Below are 16,464 nucleotides of genomic sequence, written 5' to 3'. Positions count from 1 at the left end.
GACGTATGAAGTATGAAGTATGAAGTATGACGTGTGACGTATGACATATGAAGTATGAAGTGGGGTATCACAAGCAATCACCATTAATTTGTTAAAGGTTTGGAGAAGTTAAACTAATGTGTCTCTACTGATGCCATGCTTAAGGTGCCTCTTTTTAAAATTAAATCCAAGCAGAAAAACAAACAAAAAGGAAAAACATGAAAAAAGAAAAAAAAGACTCATAATAATCACTGGAAAACAGTAATGAACTCCATTAATGTAAAAGAACTTGCTTTACATAAAGCACATACTATGATAAAGAATAAGACAACAAACCAGTCAGAGTGTAGCATAATCCCTAAGCAACCTGACACTTTCGAATTAATCATTTTAGCTTCCAGTCCGAATTTGAAAGCAAGGGTTTCTGAATTCAGCAGACAGGGTTATCTAAATTAAATCAACAGTGCAAGTCTGTGAGTGTCCCACGAAGTCCTTGTCGCAGGCCAGCTGGCCTTCCTGCCTGTTGATATTCTCCTGGGACATGAAGATTTCCCACGTGCCAAGGTGACGTTAGGGTTCAAGTCTTCTTTCAGTCACTGTGCTGCCTGGCCGCCCTTTTCACACCCACTCAGACCTTCGGGTCCCCAGGGGAGGGGCGCTCCCAGCGCCAGCCTGGCGGGCTGCGGGCTGCCAGGGACTGGACTGGCGGTGCGGGGCCAGCAGACGGCGGGGCTTTGAGAGATGCTCACTTCCAGAGTCCGGGGGGGCCTCTGCGTGGGGCCTGACCCCAGGTTCTGTGCAAGCCCTGGAGAGCTTGTCGCTGGCAAAGGACAGCCCCTCACTCTCATCCTCTGGAAGCTCCGACACAGCCCACTGACCACTGGGGCTGTGGGCCCCGTGCCCTCTGGTGCACAGGCCTGAGTGTGCTAGCGACACCCTCTCCTCCCCGGGCCTATCCAGCACCACGGGGTCCGGCCTCCTTTCCCGGGGGCCCTCGGCGGGTCCCGGCCCCCTCGGCATCCTCCTGCCCAAGCTACAGAGCAGGTCGGCCACGCTGAGCAGCACAGACAGCGCACTGAGTGCCCAAAGGAAGAGCATCAGCGTGGACTTCTCCGTGGGCCGAGAGACGTAGCAATCCACCGCGCCAGAGCAGGGAGAGTGGGCGCAGGAAAATCTGTTGGGGACAGAGAATCCGAAAAGGAGGTAATGCAAGGCCCCGAAAGCTGTCTCTGTCAGGGTCCGAAGACAAAGGTGCACAATGTAGCCGGAGGAAAAGTCTGGCACCACTAGGCTGCGCCCCTCCCTGCAGTGCAGAGGGCAGCGCCTATCCCTGGGGCTCAGATCTGCGAGGTCCTGGCTCCCTGAACCAACATCTGTCCCACAGGGTCCCCAGGCGGCGAGCTGGGCTCCTTTGTGCAGCACATAGACACTGAAAACCGCAGAAGGGAGGAGAACAGACAGGCTTTGGATCAGCCAGAAGCGTAGGTGGGACACTGGGGAGAAAACATCATAGCAGACATTGGCGCACCCTGGCTGCAGAGTGTTGCACACAAACCTCTCCTGCTCATCCTGGTAAACGGGGGACCCAGCCACAATGATCACCACCATCCTCAGCAGGATCATGAAGATAAGCCAGATCTTCCCTGGAAAAGAGAAGGACACTACCATGGAAACAGACTGCCTCCTAACAATGATGTTTAAATATGTCCTGGGGCTGAGAGTGAAGTGTGAAGTCCAAAAGCATGCATTTTAGTCACAGCAACAGTATTAGCTAGTTTGCATGTGACAAATATTTATTGAGCACTTACACTGTGTCAGTCACTGTGTGAACTACTTGTTTGTGAAATGTATTGAAATTAGCAGATGTTAAAGAAGAGTAATTACAGAAAATGATTAATTTGACTATGCTATTGTAGTTCAGACTTTTGGTAATGTCTCCTGGACTGAAAGTTCTAGAAAGAAAGTTGAGCTGAGAAAATGAATGATGCAAATAAGAACTTACTTTTTTAGAAGATTAAACTTCTTAAAGGATATTAGTACATTCCTGTAACTGTGTAGAGCAAATACAATAAGTCTTTATTTATGAGACCCAGCACATGAAAATTCATACACTGGAGGGGGGGATGCCTCAGCCCGGCCTGCCCCCTCTCACAGTCCAAGATCCCTCAGGGGCGGGAGGAGACCCAGCGATCAGGAGAAGGCGATGTCCCCATCACACCTCTGCTGCTTGCCAGCAGTGCAAGCCTCAGCTGGCCCTGGTTACTTGAGCCTTGGGCAGCCCTGGACGGCTGGGGGCTGAGGGCAAGTCTGGCTGCACCACACACCTGCCACCACTGTCCCAGGTGGGGCTGAAAGGACAGGGAGAGTCTGGTGAGGCTGAGGGGATTGGGTGCTGCCATCTTTGTGATGGTGTGATGGTCAATTTGCATTTGCATATTCCCTCTTTATTAGATAGGATAATGGTCTACAAGACATTCATTTAGTAACAGGACTTGTATTTATTTTTTAAAAAAATACATATTTTATTGATTTTTGAGAGAGGAAGGGTGGGGGAGAAAGACATCAATCAGCTGCCTCCCGCATGCCCCCTACTGGGCATAGAGCTGTAATGTGGGCATGTGCCCTGACAAGGAATTGAACCAGCGACCTTTTGGCTTATGAGACAAGGCTCAATCCACTGAGCAACATGGGCCAGGCAACAGGTTTTGTACTTAATGTTGCTTTATGGCTCTTGGGATGTTTCTTTAAACCCTGTCTTGGTGCCTCCATTGGTGAGAGTGTGTCCAGCACACCAAAAGGTGGGAGGTTCAACTCCTGGTCAGGGCACATACCAAGATTGCAGGTTCCATCCTGACTCAGGGCATGTTTATGAGTGGTAACCGATCTATGTTTCTCTTTCTCTTCCCCACTCTCTAAAAATCAATAATCATGTCCTCCCATGAGGATTAACAAAAACATTCTTTAAGAATAATCAACTTTTCAGAATTTTCAGTAATTTAGAATTCCTTTTCCTATTTCAGTTATTATAATTAATGAGGTTTGTCTTTTTTCAACTTATCATGAATAAATATGGCCAGCCTGGGGAATCAAAATAACTTTTAAAGTCTTCTTTTCATGTCACGAGTCAACTATTTTGAAACATGTTGTTTAAGGCTCAGTAAAAATAATTTGTAAATACTTTGTTTTGTGATAAGATACAGAAAACATCACCTTATAGAAAAACAAAACTCTATTATAAATGAAGGTAGTTAAATAATATTATTATGTGATGAAGTTATTGACTCAAACTTTTAAAGGCCAACTTGATTTTGTTTCAATTATACAAAATAACGAGTAAGAAAAATACCAATAACTAATCCTTTTTTCAATCCCTTTTTCTAGGACACCCATACCTCTCTAAAAATGTGTCTTATTTGTACTAAATTTAGAAGTCTTTAATAATTTTTTTGTTTAAAAAATAACTAAAATTGGGATTTGGTCTAAAGCACAAAAGAAATTGCTATTCTTTACAAATTAAGCTTCAAGATTAAACTCTAAAATGATGAACAAGAAGAAAGCATAACAGGCATTAATATATCTTTGACTTTTATTATTGTGCCTTTCCTGGTAATGCAGCCAGAGAAGTGTTACCCCTTTCACCTGCTCAGGCTTTAGACGCAGCACCAGAGTATCAGCAAGAAGAGGCCCCAGGAGAGAAAGACTCACTTCCTTAAATGATGGAGGAACCATGGTGAAGTCAGGAGCTTGAACCCACAGCCCCCTTTTGCTCCCGCAGTGCACAGACTTTTGCACTTCGTGTTGGTGTGGGTGTGGAAACCAATAAAAACAAAAAAACAGAATAAGAGCGTTGGGGGTGTTTCCTGTACTCACCCACAATAGTCACATTGCAGTTTAACGTGATGATGAGGAACCCAAGCAAGTCCAAACGGTCCATGCTTCCAGAATGTTGAAGATTCAAGGCTGCTGGGTATGTCAGAAGATTGTTGTCTCCAAGGAGGTGAAAAATCTTTGGAGAAATAAGAGTATGTTAGCTACAAAAGAGTTAAAAATGAAAGTTATAAATATGAAAGGAAAGATTTGAGCCCAGGAGCAAGAGGTCAGTTTTTCTGTCTCGGAGTTGAGACGGGCCCCCGAGCTGTATGCCTCTAGGCAAAGTGTTCCTGACAACTGTGGGGATCAGAAGACTGCAGGAGTCATCTCTCATGTGGGCTATTCTTACCCTCTGGGGACATTCCAGGCCCTTAGTAGTGCTCACGTGTCTTCACCAGAAGAGACAAAGGCTTTAGGGTATACTGTATAATAGAAGTGACTACATTTAGCCCAAGAAAGAAAAGTGCTATTAACTAGCCAAGTAAATTCTCTATGAAAAAGGGTGTTTTCTCCTTGAAAACATTTCCACACAATCTCACCTATTAAAGAAACACTAAAATGTTCATGTTTTGTCTTTTCCATGAAGCATAACCCATTATAACTCGAAAAGCTCTTGTCTTCATTCTCAATTCCTGGCAGGGTAGGGGAACATCTAGCCTAAGAAATCATTTGATCTGGCCCTGCCAAGGCCTTAGGGGTATTAGTTAAATGTTTGACCAAATATAGCAGGCTAATTTTTAAGTTAATAAGTGTATGGCCTGAGAAGGATGTTATAAATATCCACATGGCACATGCTTTGACACACTCCATTGATGATGGTCTGGTGCTTCGATGCAACATTCTTGGTGAAGAGGCACTTAACTTCTTAGTCTGAGTTGGCACTGAAACTTTTTCAGTTGGCTGAGGCATTAGGGGGATTTCGTGGCTGGAACTGACTGCTTCAGTTTCAGGCTCTGGTTCTTTGGTTTTTCGGTTCCACACTTTGATTATGTCACTCTTTCTTTGCTCTTGGTTCCTGAGTGACCGTGAGCTGCTCATTGCTGGTAGAGGAGATACTGGATTCTGCCTCCTCCTCCCCAACTGCCTCATTCTTAGACTTCCAAAATCTTCCTTTCACATAGGAAATGCTAATACAGTTCCTGCTCATCACAGGCCTTTCCCCAACCCACACTGTGTTATACATGCAGCCGATGGACACTGGCTGTGATGTCCTGTGTGTTTCAGAAGGAATCCAAGCCCTTTGATGGTGGTGACCAAACAAGCAGACGTCAACCTGATTCTCCTCCTTCTGAATGACATTGGCTGGCCAGAATCCAAAACCTTTTATCTTAGCCCAAATCAGTTCATGATTAGGTATTCAAGGTTAGCAGAACCAATGGTCAAGACCAGCATTTGATAAATAGAAGCAGTTCTTACAAAGCTGTAGCTCATTCACCTCATGACAGGTGGCTTAAAACAGAATCCTTGCTGTCAGGTTGCTCACTGTTTGCTCCATAGAAATTCACTGTGTTGTGGAGAAGTAGCTGACCATCAGCTTTGAACTCTTCATAACTTCTATATTTCCCTGCTCACCTGCCTGCCTTCCTGATTGCCCCTAACTGCTCTGCCTGCCACCCCTAACCACTCCCATGCCAGCCTTATTGATGTCTAACTGCTCCATTGCCAGCCTGTTTGCCCCCAACTTCCCTCCTCTGCCAGCCTGGTCACCCCTAACTGCCCCCCCACTTGCAGGGTTGATCACCCCCAATTGCCCTCTGTTGTAGGTCTGGTCCCTCTCAACTGCCCTCCCTTGCAGGCCTGGTCCCTCCCAACTGTCCTCCCCTGTTGGCCATCTTGTGGTGGCCATCTTGTATCCACATGGGGGAAGCCATCTTGTGTGTTGGAGTGATGGTCAATCTGCATATTACTCTTTTATTAGATAGGATAGAGGCCTGGTGCACGGGTGAGGGCCAGCTGGTTTGCCCTGAAGGGTGTCCCTGATCAGGGTGGGGGTTCCCTTGGGGGTTCCCTTGGAGTTCCCTTGGAGTATGTTTCATTCCAAGCTCAAAATGACAAAGGGCACCTAGGGAAACTGAATTCAGCTTCTGGAAGGCTTGGAAATAAGTGCTTAATTTTTTTCTGTTTTGTATGTGTGTGTGATTATCTTAACCCTGGGCGAGGGGCCTGTGGGTTTCAGGCCAGCCACACACCCCGGTGACCCAAGAGGAGGCCCTGGTATCTGGGGTTTATTTATCTTCTACAATTGAAATTTTGTAGCCTGGAGTGGCCAAGTCTCCTGCTTGCTCTGTGGTGGCAGCCATTTCTGTTGGGGTTTATATATCTTCTATAATTGAAACTTTGTAGCCTTGAGTGAAGGCCTGAGCTGGCCAGGGCTGCAGAAGCTTGGCTTCCTCCATTGCCGGGGACAACCCTAGCCTTCTGCTCTTTCAGTTCCATGGCTGCTGCCATTTCTGTTGGAATTTATTTACCTTCTATAATTGAAACTTTGTATCCTTGAGTGGAGGCCTGGGCCCTTCATGGTGTGTGGAAAGTTTGGCTTCCTCCATTTCCAGGGAAACCCAAGCCTCCTCCTGCTCTCTGTGGCTGCAGCCATCTTGGTTGGGGTTAATTTGCATACTAATTCTGATTGGCTTGTGGGCATGGCTGTTGGTGAAGTAGGGTGATGGTTAATTTGCATATTACTCTTTTATTAGATAGGATATCACATATCATATTTATGGGTCAGGACAAGCCATTCACACTACAGCTATTGTCATTTTATTTTTAGACATATTGTTGACTGTTGTCATTTCTATTTGATAATCTAAGCAGTGTTTCCCAAAGTGTGGTATGCGTACCCCCAGGGGTATGGGAAGAGTTTGGTGGGGGTACACGTTGCACCGGAGTTTGGTGGGGATATGCACTGCACCGTGCTTAGCTGCGCCTAATTCTACATTCTCATGAGTATGAGGGGTACTCAGCATTACAAAAATTATAGAAAGGGTACAAATATGTCAAAAGTTTGGGAAACACTGATCTAAAGGAAAAGAGGTCAATGCGCCTGACTAGTCAGGTATTGCATGTTTTTAAAATTGTACTAGAGAAAAGAAAAATTGAGGCCTATATGAATCAATTCACAAGAGGAATGTGTCCCTAAGAGCCATGAGGACTAGAGAGGTATTTAAAGTGGAAGAAAGAATCAAAGCTCCAGATCTGACCCACTCCTACTACTTCAGCCACACACCTCCACTATTATCTGCATTGTTTTTATGCTTTGGCCGAGACTCAACTTGAATAAAGGAGTCTGTATCCAAAAAAAAGGATATGTTAAAAAACATCTGCCTACATGAACGTAATTATGGAAGGCACTCTAGTACATGAGGCAAAGTACCCAAGCTCTGGCTCAGACAGCCTGGATTAAAATTCTAGCTTCTTAACCTTGGGAGAGTTACTTTACTCGGTTTCCTCATTATAAAATCACAGTGTCTAACCCTTACCCTAGAATAATTGTGAAGAATAAACAAGAAAATATGTAAAGAATGTAAAACAGTACACAGCCAATGATGTGTACACAATTATTGTCAATCCTCATTTTTATTACCTACCAAGAATAAGGTAGCAGTGAAGAGTGTGAAGCTTGGAGTGGCTTTTCCAAAAGGTGGGTGCTCCATGGTCCTAATTGTCTGGCTCAGAAACCTGGCAATAGAAGGATATGTTTCATCCCAAGCTCAAAATGACAAAGTGCACCTAGGGAAACTGATTTCAGCTTCTGGAAGGCTTGGAAATAATGGTTGCTTTTTTTCCTGTTTTGTATGTGTGTGTGATTATCTGAATTATCTAATTTTAGAAATTAATATTTTGCTTGTTCTCAGAGTTTAAATGACTTTTCAGAACTGTGGATAGAAAGCAAGTTTCAACAGCTGCACCAACAAACCAACCATGTCTAGAGTCGCATCTTATTTGCATCTGTAAAATCTAGTAACAGAAGAGATTATAACCAACTAGAGGCACAGTGCACATATTCATGCACAGGTAAGGTCCCTAGCGGCTGCCAACTGCCAGCCAGGGCCTCCCTTTTCACATGCCTTGGTCTAGCACCACCCACTCACCTGCTCCACCGTCCCACTGTGGGCCACTCTCCTCAGGGCCTACCGGGCCAGCAGCACCTCCATTGCTGCCCACTGCCAGCACCATATTGCTGACACCTGCCATGTTCTGCACTGCCCCCCTGCTGGTCAGCATACATCTAACTCCCACTCGGTTGAACTTCCTCCCATGGGGACAATTTGCATAGTAGCCTTTTATTATGTAGGATTAATTTTTTATTTTTTATTTTTTTTTACAATATAGCTTACCACAGGCATAGGTCCTGTAGGGTGAACCAGCTGGGTGCAAACCTTCTCACACACACACTCACATACTCCCCCACACTAGACTTACAGCTGAAAATTAACAATCTGGGCAACATGACACCTGAAAAACTGGTACAAGGAGGAAATGTTCTTGTGCTGAGTCACTTCCTATTCTTAGGGTCCCAAAAATGTCATTCTTGAATGTATTTTGAACTCCAGTTCAATTCAACTTCACAGGAACAAAGGCAAATGTCTTCTCCCTACCAACATAATATTGTTGGCATCACTTGGAATTTGTTTTTGAGCAGTTGAGCAGGTTCTTACAAGCAGAGAAGTGAGACTTCTATCCCAAAGAAGCAAATTAACCATCACCCTACTTCAGCTCAGATCTTTTAGGAGACATTTCAGCAACACAAAGCTGTCTTCTCAACCATGACACAATAGTGCAGCCTCCCCAGGTCACAGGAAGGCATGCTTGCCAAAGATCATGTAGTAAAGTGATTATCTAAACTGCCTGTCAGAGGAAAGCATGTCAGATGAAGAATGCAAATCTGCCCTGGCCAGTGTTTCTCAGGGGTTGGAACATCACCCATGCACCGAAGGGTCTTGGGTTCAATTCCTGATCAAGGGCACATACCTGGGCTTTAGCTGGTTTGGCTCAGTGGATAGAGCATTGGCCTGCGGACTAAAGGGTCCTGAGTTTGATTCCAGTCAAGGGCACATGCCCAGGTTGTGGGCTCAATACCCAGTTAGGGAGGCATCCAGGAGGCAGCCAATCAATGATTCTCTCTCATCATTCATGTTTCTATCTCTCTCTCCCTCTCCCTCTCTAAAATCAATTAAAAAAATTTTTAATTTAAAAAGGGCACATATCTGGGTTGTAGGTTCGATCCCTGGCTTCAGTTGGGGCATATAGGTGAGGCAATCAATCAATGTCTCTCTCACATCAATCTCTCTCTCTCTCTCTCTCTCTCTCTCTCTCTCTCTCTCTCTCTCTTTCTCTCTTTCCTCCCTTTTTCCTCCCTCCTGCTCTCTCTCTCTCTCTCTCTCTCTCTCTCTCTCTCCCTCTAAAAATCAATGAAAAAATATCCTCAGGTAAAGATTAAGAAAAAAAGAAAAAAACAAACAATTGCAAATCAATAAATATTACTTTTGAGGCTGGTCATCTATCCACTAAACCACATTACCACAAGGCAGTACAGACAGGTCCTAAAGACCCTCTAAAATCAATTTCCACTGACTTGCTGACTCATGCAAATTTGGAAGTGAAAGTCTGTTTGAGAATATACTTAGTCCACCTTCCTAACTCTACAGGTGAAATCAAAGATGGGTCAAGATCATCCAGCCTCAGTAAAAAGCTTAAATAGTACCTGGTGTTCCTGCCTTGGCCAGAGAATTTTTGATCTCATAACACATCAAAAGTCCAAAAAAGTTTTAGCTGTCCAGAATGTTAAAAGAAATCTAATTATCTGCATAGCACAGTGTTAATCCTTTAAGTATTTGAAATAGTATTACTTTAACTTTTTTCAAGGAAATTTTCTATGGTGCCCTTTGGAAGCTAGGTAAATGAGCAGGACAGCGTACAGAGACAGGGGTGTCCCAGCAGCCACTCAGAATTGGGTTTTCTTTGGAAAGAGAGCAAAGGTCATCTCCTCTACTAGCTTCCCATTTGTCCACAAGTTTGAGCAGTATGTAAGAACACCCTTCCTGGGTGCTATGATTTGAATGTGTCTCCCCTAAAATTCATATCTTGAAATCCTAACCCCCAAGGTAATGGGATTAGGAGGTGAGCCCTTTGGAAGGTGATTTATGGAATTATTGATCTTTTAAAAGAGTCCTGAGAAATATCCCTTTCTCCTTCTGCCATATGAGTTTACAGGGAAAATATGACCAGAAGCTTTCCCTTACCATACAGCATATCTGCAGTGTTTGTACTTCCAGCCTAAACAACTGTGAAAAATAAATTTCTGTTGTTTTAAACCACCCACCCTGTGATATTTTATTAGAGCAGATAGACTGGGGTACTGTGGTATCAGTTGAAATAAAATCAAATAGTCATATAAATCAGTTCCTCACCATATCTAATTTAATGACAATTTTCAGAAAGGTCTTGTGTGGGGAAATAGACTGTAAATTCAGTTCCATTCTGGATGTCACCAAGAGAACAAACACCTCAAATTAACAAACAGATTATACCAGTGTTCTCTCTCCAAGTGATTGACACCAAGATCCATCTCACCTAAGCCAAAAGCCTAGTATTTAACTTGCTTTAAACACTTAAAAAAAAAAAAAAAAAAAAAAAAAAAAAAAAAAAAAAAAAAAAAAAAAAAAACCTCACTGCTAAACGCTCTTTAATTGCTTCCCATTGCCTCTGGGACAATGTCAAACAGAGTTCACCAAGCCCCAGGGGACCTAGGTTCCCCTCTCCCCACCCTGCATTCTGCCCTCCAACAGAAGCGAACTTCTTATAGTCCCTGTGATCCTGCGTAATGTGCAACACTAGGAATTACAAATTGTTTAGGGTTTGCCCTGCCCAGCCTCTTCACCCTGCCACCCCTTTCCCACAAGACTACGGCCAAACTCTAGTTCTCCTCACTATCTAGCCGTCTTCCTTTATACTCTTCCTTAATACAGTTGGGCATCAGTTCAACTTTACAGTCAAAGGAGTAGAGAGAACAAAATAGGAAAATGGATTTGCATCTTACTCCTATCACTTACTCTGGGTCTTATTTCCTCAGCTGTAAAACAGGGGTCAATTATTTTGTTCCAACTTCTCTGTGTTCAGCCTGGAAGCTTAGGGTTTCTGAAACCTAGACAATTTTATCCAAATTTTAATTACCCAGAACCATTGTATATTACATTTTTTTTCACCCGAGAAAACAGAACCAATGAGCCCTTGGTGTTCCCTAGACAACACTGGAAGCCCCTCTGAATGGTGAGGACTTGTCCCATGAGGAACTCTAGACCTCTGTACAGGCCACCCAACTATAGTGCTTTGCTAACCATAGTCTGAATATTCTTGACTCTACTATATATATATATATATATATATATATATATATATATATATATATATATATATATATAGTAGAGTAATATATATATTACACTGGGCACCTAGTGTAATATATATATTACACTAGGGGCCCAGTGCATGAATTCATGCACCTTGAAAGGAACTGTGAGCCGCTAGGCTGTGGTGGGCACAGGGGTGGGTCTTGGCCCATCCTTTGCCCCCATGCCCAGCCCCTTCCACCACAGCCCCTGGTTCCCTGTCTGCAGCAGCCCCACTCCCACTGCTGCCACCACCATGCGCTAATGGAGCTGGCTCCACTTGCACCCACTGACAGCATAGAGCAATTGGAGCCAGTGCTGGCAGCGGATGTGAGTGGGGCCAGTGCCATCAGCAGGTGTGAGTGGTAGTTGCTGCCTGGATCACTCCTCAGGAGCAAGGAGAGGTGGAGAAGCCCTGAGAGGTGATCAGGGCTGGCAGCTGCCACTCACACCCACTGACGGTGCCAAGCGGTTGAGGCTGGCACCAGGCACCAAAAGCAGGTGCAAGTGGTGACTCCAGCGCCAGCAGCAGGTGTGAGTGCCAAGCAGGACCATGGCACACAGGAGAAAATAATTGTTAGTAACCACCAGAGGCTCACCCCAATGACAGTGACCGGCACCCTGCATTAGTCTGGCGCCCCTGCTCTCCTGCTCTATCATCTTGCAGTGGCCATGCTCTGCTGCCTGCTGTTGATGCCCATCATGTTCCACATGCGCCCCCTGGTGGTCAGCACATGTCATAGCACTGCTCTATCCACTGAGCCAAACTGCCTAGGGCTTGACTCTACTATATTAATTTCACAAATAGAGAGGGAAGAGGTCCTCTCTATTTGTAACCAGTGTGTATGCTTTGTTTTTTGGAAATTTTAAGGTACAGTATTTTAATTAAACTTTATTTTTATACTAGTGGCCCAATGAATGAAGATTCATGCAAGAATGGGCCTTCATTCCCCTGGCTGCTGACACCACCTTTGCTCTGGCCAGAGCAGCCTTTCTGCCTTTCCAAGCTGCCCAGAGGGCAGGAGCAGCTGGGGTGATGCAGAACACCTGTGTCATCACTATGGCAACGACGCAAGCATCCCACCCTGTCCCCAGCCACTGGGCATCTGTGTATGCAAATTAACCTGCCATATTTGTTGAGTTAATTTGCATACTCATTCCTGATTGGCTGGTGGACATTGCAAAGTTACAGTCAATTAGCATGCTACTGTTTTATTAGGTAGATTTGTTTTTTGGTGTTTTTTTTTTTTTATAATACAGGTAGATGAGGAAAAAAAGAGTGAATATTGCTTTAATTATTTCCCTCTCTGGATAATTGAGAGGCAGTTTCAGGGGCCCTAGTTAGGACCTATTGCCCAAACATAGCTCTACCTTTTATCTAATAGTCAATGTTAAATGCTTGAAGTCCTCTAGTTTTCAAAAGTGATGAAAATGAAAATACCTCTGAGAGAGGCAGCACACTAATTCCTTTCAGTCATTTTCACGATAGTGTGAGTTTAGAAACATCATTTCTGGCAGGAGGCTTTTCTATGAAAGTAAGAACCTTAGTTGAGAAAAGGAGCCAGTGAGGTATCATAAACACTGTCCCATTTTCCTAAGCTCCAACTTTCATACATAATCCAAAGGCCACATTCAAATTTATAAGTCCTTGTGCTTTCCTCTTATTCATTAGGCTAGGGGTGTCGAACTCAATCAGAGAAGGGGCCAAAATCTAAAATCCAGCCTAAATCGCGGGCCGAATGGTTTACTGAACAGTCATAAACTGACAATGTCATAAACTGACAGCGGAGTGCAGTGATGACAGCACGGTGCGGGCCACATTGCAAGGCCTGGCGGGCTGGATTTGGCCCGCGGGCCTTGTGTTTGACACATGTGCATTAGGCAATAGCAGAGAGAAGTAAGAAAGGTCAGAGAAAAAGAGGAAGGAAAGGAGGGAGACACTGAGTGGCTGCAAATATAACACTGGAAGCCCCTCTGACTGGCAAGTTAGCGGATTCTCAACAAGACCAGTTCATGTTCCCCTTCTGAGCCTTTCTCTCTGCCTGTTTTCAGTCTGCCCCCTTTCTATGCCCCAGGAAATACTAGAAGGGGGAATGAAGGAATTTGATCTATTTTAAAACTCACAGCTGTTGAACACTAATCCTCAAAACATTCACAACCACTTTGATTTGGGACAAATGATTAGCCAGTTTGTAACAAATGAAAGATATATTCAGAAGTTCCAGACAGTGGTATCTCGAAGAGCAGACGATAGTTAATTCATCTCTGAGCCAATGTCGTACCCTGTATCTCAGCAATTTGAGAGATGGGATCTCCTCAGACCGCCTCTTTAATTCCCTTTCTCTTATGGAACAAAATGAAAGGAAGGTAAGAAGTATCCCCTTTCATTGCTGCAGTGCTGTTGGGACAGCCAGGACCTCTCCAGAAACTAGCCCTTTAATTACCAGGCTCTATTTCCATGTGAAAGTGAATTCAAGGCAGGGAATGGAGTGGGGGGATGGACAGACTGCCTTGCAGAGCACCTGGGTGATAAAACAGAGTGGATCAAACAGATTTGTAAAGGGGTCACTTAGATCCAAAGTGTGTAATCTGGGTAGGAGCAGGGGACAGGGAAAGGACAAAATGTCCTGTGTCTTTCCCATCAGCCAGGCCTACCTTGCCCTGTGTATGCACATTTCCTGAATTAATGGCTCCAGGTCACACAGCTAGGAGGTGGAGGAGCTGGAACTGAAACACAGAGTGTGACATCAAAGCTCTTCACCCTCTCCTACATCAGAGCGCTGTGTGAGGGAGCTGCAAGAGAAACTGGAAGTTGTGTTGTTTTTCTTCTCTAAAGAAGGTAACCAAAAACTTGTTGAATACTTCTGAAAAAGAGTGAGAGCTTAATTTAATAACAATATATTGATATCTCCTCCATGGCAGACACTGCTCGGGGCTAAAGAATGTAGGTGAATAAGACATAACCTTTCCCTTCAAAGAGAGGGCGGCAGACAAGTGCATTTCTAACAGTAAGAACAGTGACTGACTTTCCAGATCTCAAAATATCTCAGATACGGTTAAATGGTCATGTAACAGTATTGAACCTCAAGGCATGTAATAGAGGTGTGAAGAGAGCATGAAGAGAACTAATATTTGCAATGTGTGTGTGGCAGGGGTACGGGGGTGAGGTATGTTATAAATGAAGAAAATATGGCTCCATTGTGTTTCATGACTGCCTAAGACAGAGGTTGTGGGTGGAATGGTTGGGATTCTACTCCACTTTATTTGACTCGAAGGCCCATAGTCTTTCCATGTTCCACAGAGATGGGAGCAAGCGTTAGAAACAAGTTCTTACTCTCAGGCAAGACTAGAAGAAACATATCTTTCAACATCTGCTCTTCCTTTCTGGAACCTGCTAAGATCTGTAGAGGTGTGTTGGTAAGCTACAATACTTTAATCTTTCTTGGAAAGAAGTGGCATAAAATATTTAATCATTTATTAAAAGGCAACAGAAATCCCTTCCTGTGAGCTGAGCTTGGGTTTATGAAGAGGCTCTTTAAGAGGTAATCTATTTTATTCTCAACACTACCTCCAGGCAATTTCTTTAGGAAATGTGACTGAATTCTAAAAGATTAAATTGTGTATATAAAGTAGATATTTGAGAATCATTTTTCTGAAGAGTAGCTCCTTTTTCATCTTTAGTGGGGGCTTTACTGGCTTAATTAAACATAATGAAAGTGACTCACCCTGAGAGCTAATATTTTTTTTAATCTTTATTTTTCTGATCATTACAGATGCTCCTCTTCTGCCACCCCCACCCCCATATCTCCCCTCCACCCGATTCCCACCCCCTCCAGGCCTTCCTCACTCCACCACCACCACCCACTGACTTCGTCCATGGGTGTAAGCTCTGTCCAATTTCTTTCCGCACCCCCCACGACCCCTTCCCCCTGAGAATAGTCAGTCTGCTCACTTTCCATGCCACTAATTCTATTACATTCACCAGTTTGTTCTGTTCATCAGATTTTTTATTCATTTGATTTTTAGGTTCACTTGTTGATAGATATGTATCTGTTGTCACTTTGTTGTTCATAATTTTTTTATCTTCACCTTTTTCTTCTTCCTATTCTTAGAGAATACAATTCAGCATTTCATATAATCCTGGTTTGGTGGTGATGAACTCCTTTAGCTTTTTCTTGTCTGTGAAGCTATTTATCTGATCTTCAATTCTAAATGAGAGTTTTGCTGGGTAGAATAATCTTTGTTGTAGGTTCTTGCTATTCATCACTTTGAATATTTCTTGCCACTCCCTCCTGGCTTGCAGACTTTCTGTTGAGAAATCAGCTGACAGTCATATGGGTACTCCCTTGTAGGTAACCCATTGTTTTTCTCTTGCTGCTTTTAAGATTCTCTCTTTGTCCTTTGCCCCTGGCATTTTAATTATGATGTGTCTTGGTGTGGTCCTCTTTGGATTCCTCTATTTGGGAGTTCTGTGTGTTTCCTGGACTTGTAAGTTATTTCTTTCACCATGTAGGGGAAGTTTTCTCTCATTATTTCTTCAAATAGATTTTCAATATCTTGCTCTCTCTCTCTTCTTCTGGCACCCCCATAATTCGGATGTAGGTATACTTGAAGCTGTACCAACATCCTTACACTATCTTCATACTTATGGATTCTTTTTTCTTTTTGCTCTTCTGGTTGGGTGTTTTTTGCTTCCCCATATTTTAAATCTTTGACTTAATTCTTGGGATCCTCTAGTCTACTGTTAAATCTCTGTATATTATTCTTTATTTCAGACAGTGTATGCTTGATTTCTGAATGGCCCTTTTTCATATCCTTGAGTTTCTCACTAAATTTTTCAGAGGTTTCTAGAAGATTCTTGAGTAACCTTATAACCGTGGTTTTGAACTCTACATGCAGTATTGTACTTTCCTCCATTTCTTTTATTTGTGACTTGTTTCTTTGTCTATGCATTTTTGGCTGATTCCCTATGTTTGTTTTTATGTACTAGTTAGCTGCTAAGTCTCCTTGAGTTGAGAGAGTGGCCTTGTGTGGTAGATGTCCTATAGGGCCCAGTGGCTCAGCCTCCCCAGTCACCTAAGGTGGACGCTTTTGGTGCAACCGTTAGTGGCCTGTTTGCACAGTCTTGTTGTAGTTAGCCCTTGATTGCTATTGGTATTACTGGGAGAATTGACCTCCAGGCCAATTTCTTGTGATGACCAACTGTGTCTACACTGGAAGATCTTTATCT

The 16,464-nt window shown here is 43.7% G+C and overlaps 1 protein-coding gene and 1 pseudogene across 5 annotated transcripts; both read right to left on the bottom strand.

The window, feature by feature from the left end:
- Positions 1–266: 266 nt before the first annotated feature.
- GJD4 (gap junction protein delta 4) lies at positions 267–4,087 on the bottom strand. 4 transcript variants are annotated; one of them, XM_084897399.1, is made up of 3 exons: positions 3,850–4,087; positions 1,508–1,622; positions 267–1,408 (listed from the first exon to the last, which is right to left on the bottom strand). In XM_084897399.1, the coding sequence occupies exons 1-3, from the start codon at positions 3,911–3,913 to the stop codon at positions 598–600; spliced, it is 990 nt and encodes a 329-aa protein (XP_084753525.1). In that variant the 5' UTR covers positions 3,914–4,087; the 3' UTR covers positions 267–597. The 4 variants fall into 4 exon arrangements, with proteins under 4 accessions (XP_084753525.1, XP_084753526.1, XP_084753524.1 ...); XM_084897400.1 differs by having other exon boundaries at positions 1,535–1,622; XM_084897398.1 differs by having other exon boundaries at positions 267–1,622.
- Positions 4,088–4,591: 504 nt separating this feature from the next.
- Positions 4,592–7,499, bottom strand: LOC311620689 (zinc finger MYND domain-containing protein 11-like; annotated as a pseudogene). Its single transcript has 2 exons — positions 7,430–7,499; positions 4,592–5,413 (listed from the first exon to the last, which is right to left on the bottom strand). The product of its transcript is annotated as a zinc finger MYND domain-containing protein 11-like (transcript).
- Positions 7,500–16,464: the final 8,965 nt, after the last annotated feature.

Source organism: Pipistrellus hanaki, assembly GCF_964339955.1.
Source record: "Pipistrellus hanaki genome assembly, chromosome: 1".
NCBI classification, from domain to species: domain Eukaryota; kingdom Metazoa; phylum Chordata; class Mammalia; order Chiroptera; family Vespertilionidae; genus Pipistrellus; species Pipistrellus hanaki.
Note: the sequence above shows the minus strand (reverse complement) of the source record. Positions and strands in the feature narration are given on the sequence as shown.

Coding starts and splice junctions, on each gene's coding strand:
- GJD4 (XM_084897398.1), bottom strand. CDS start 3,913: ATGGACCGTTTGGACTTGCTTGGGTTCCTCATCATCACGTTAAACTGC. Junction 1,623..3,849: donor CTGCAATGTGACTATTGTGG/GTGAGTACAGGA, acceptor TCTCTTTTCCAG/GGAAGATCTGGCTTATCTTC.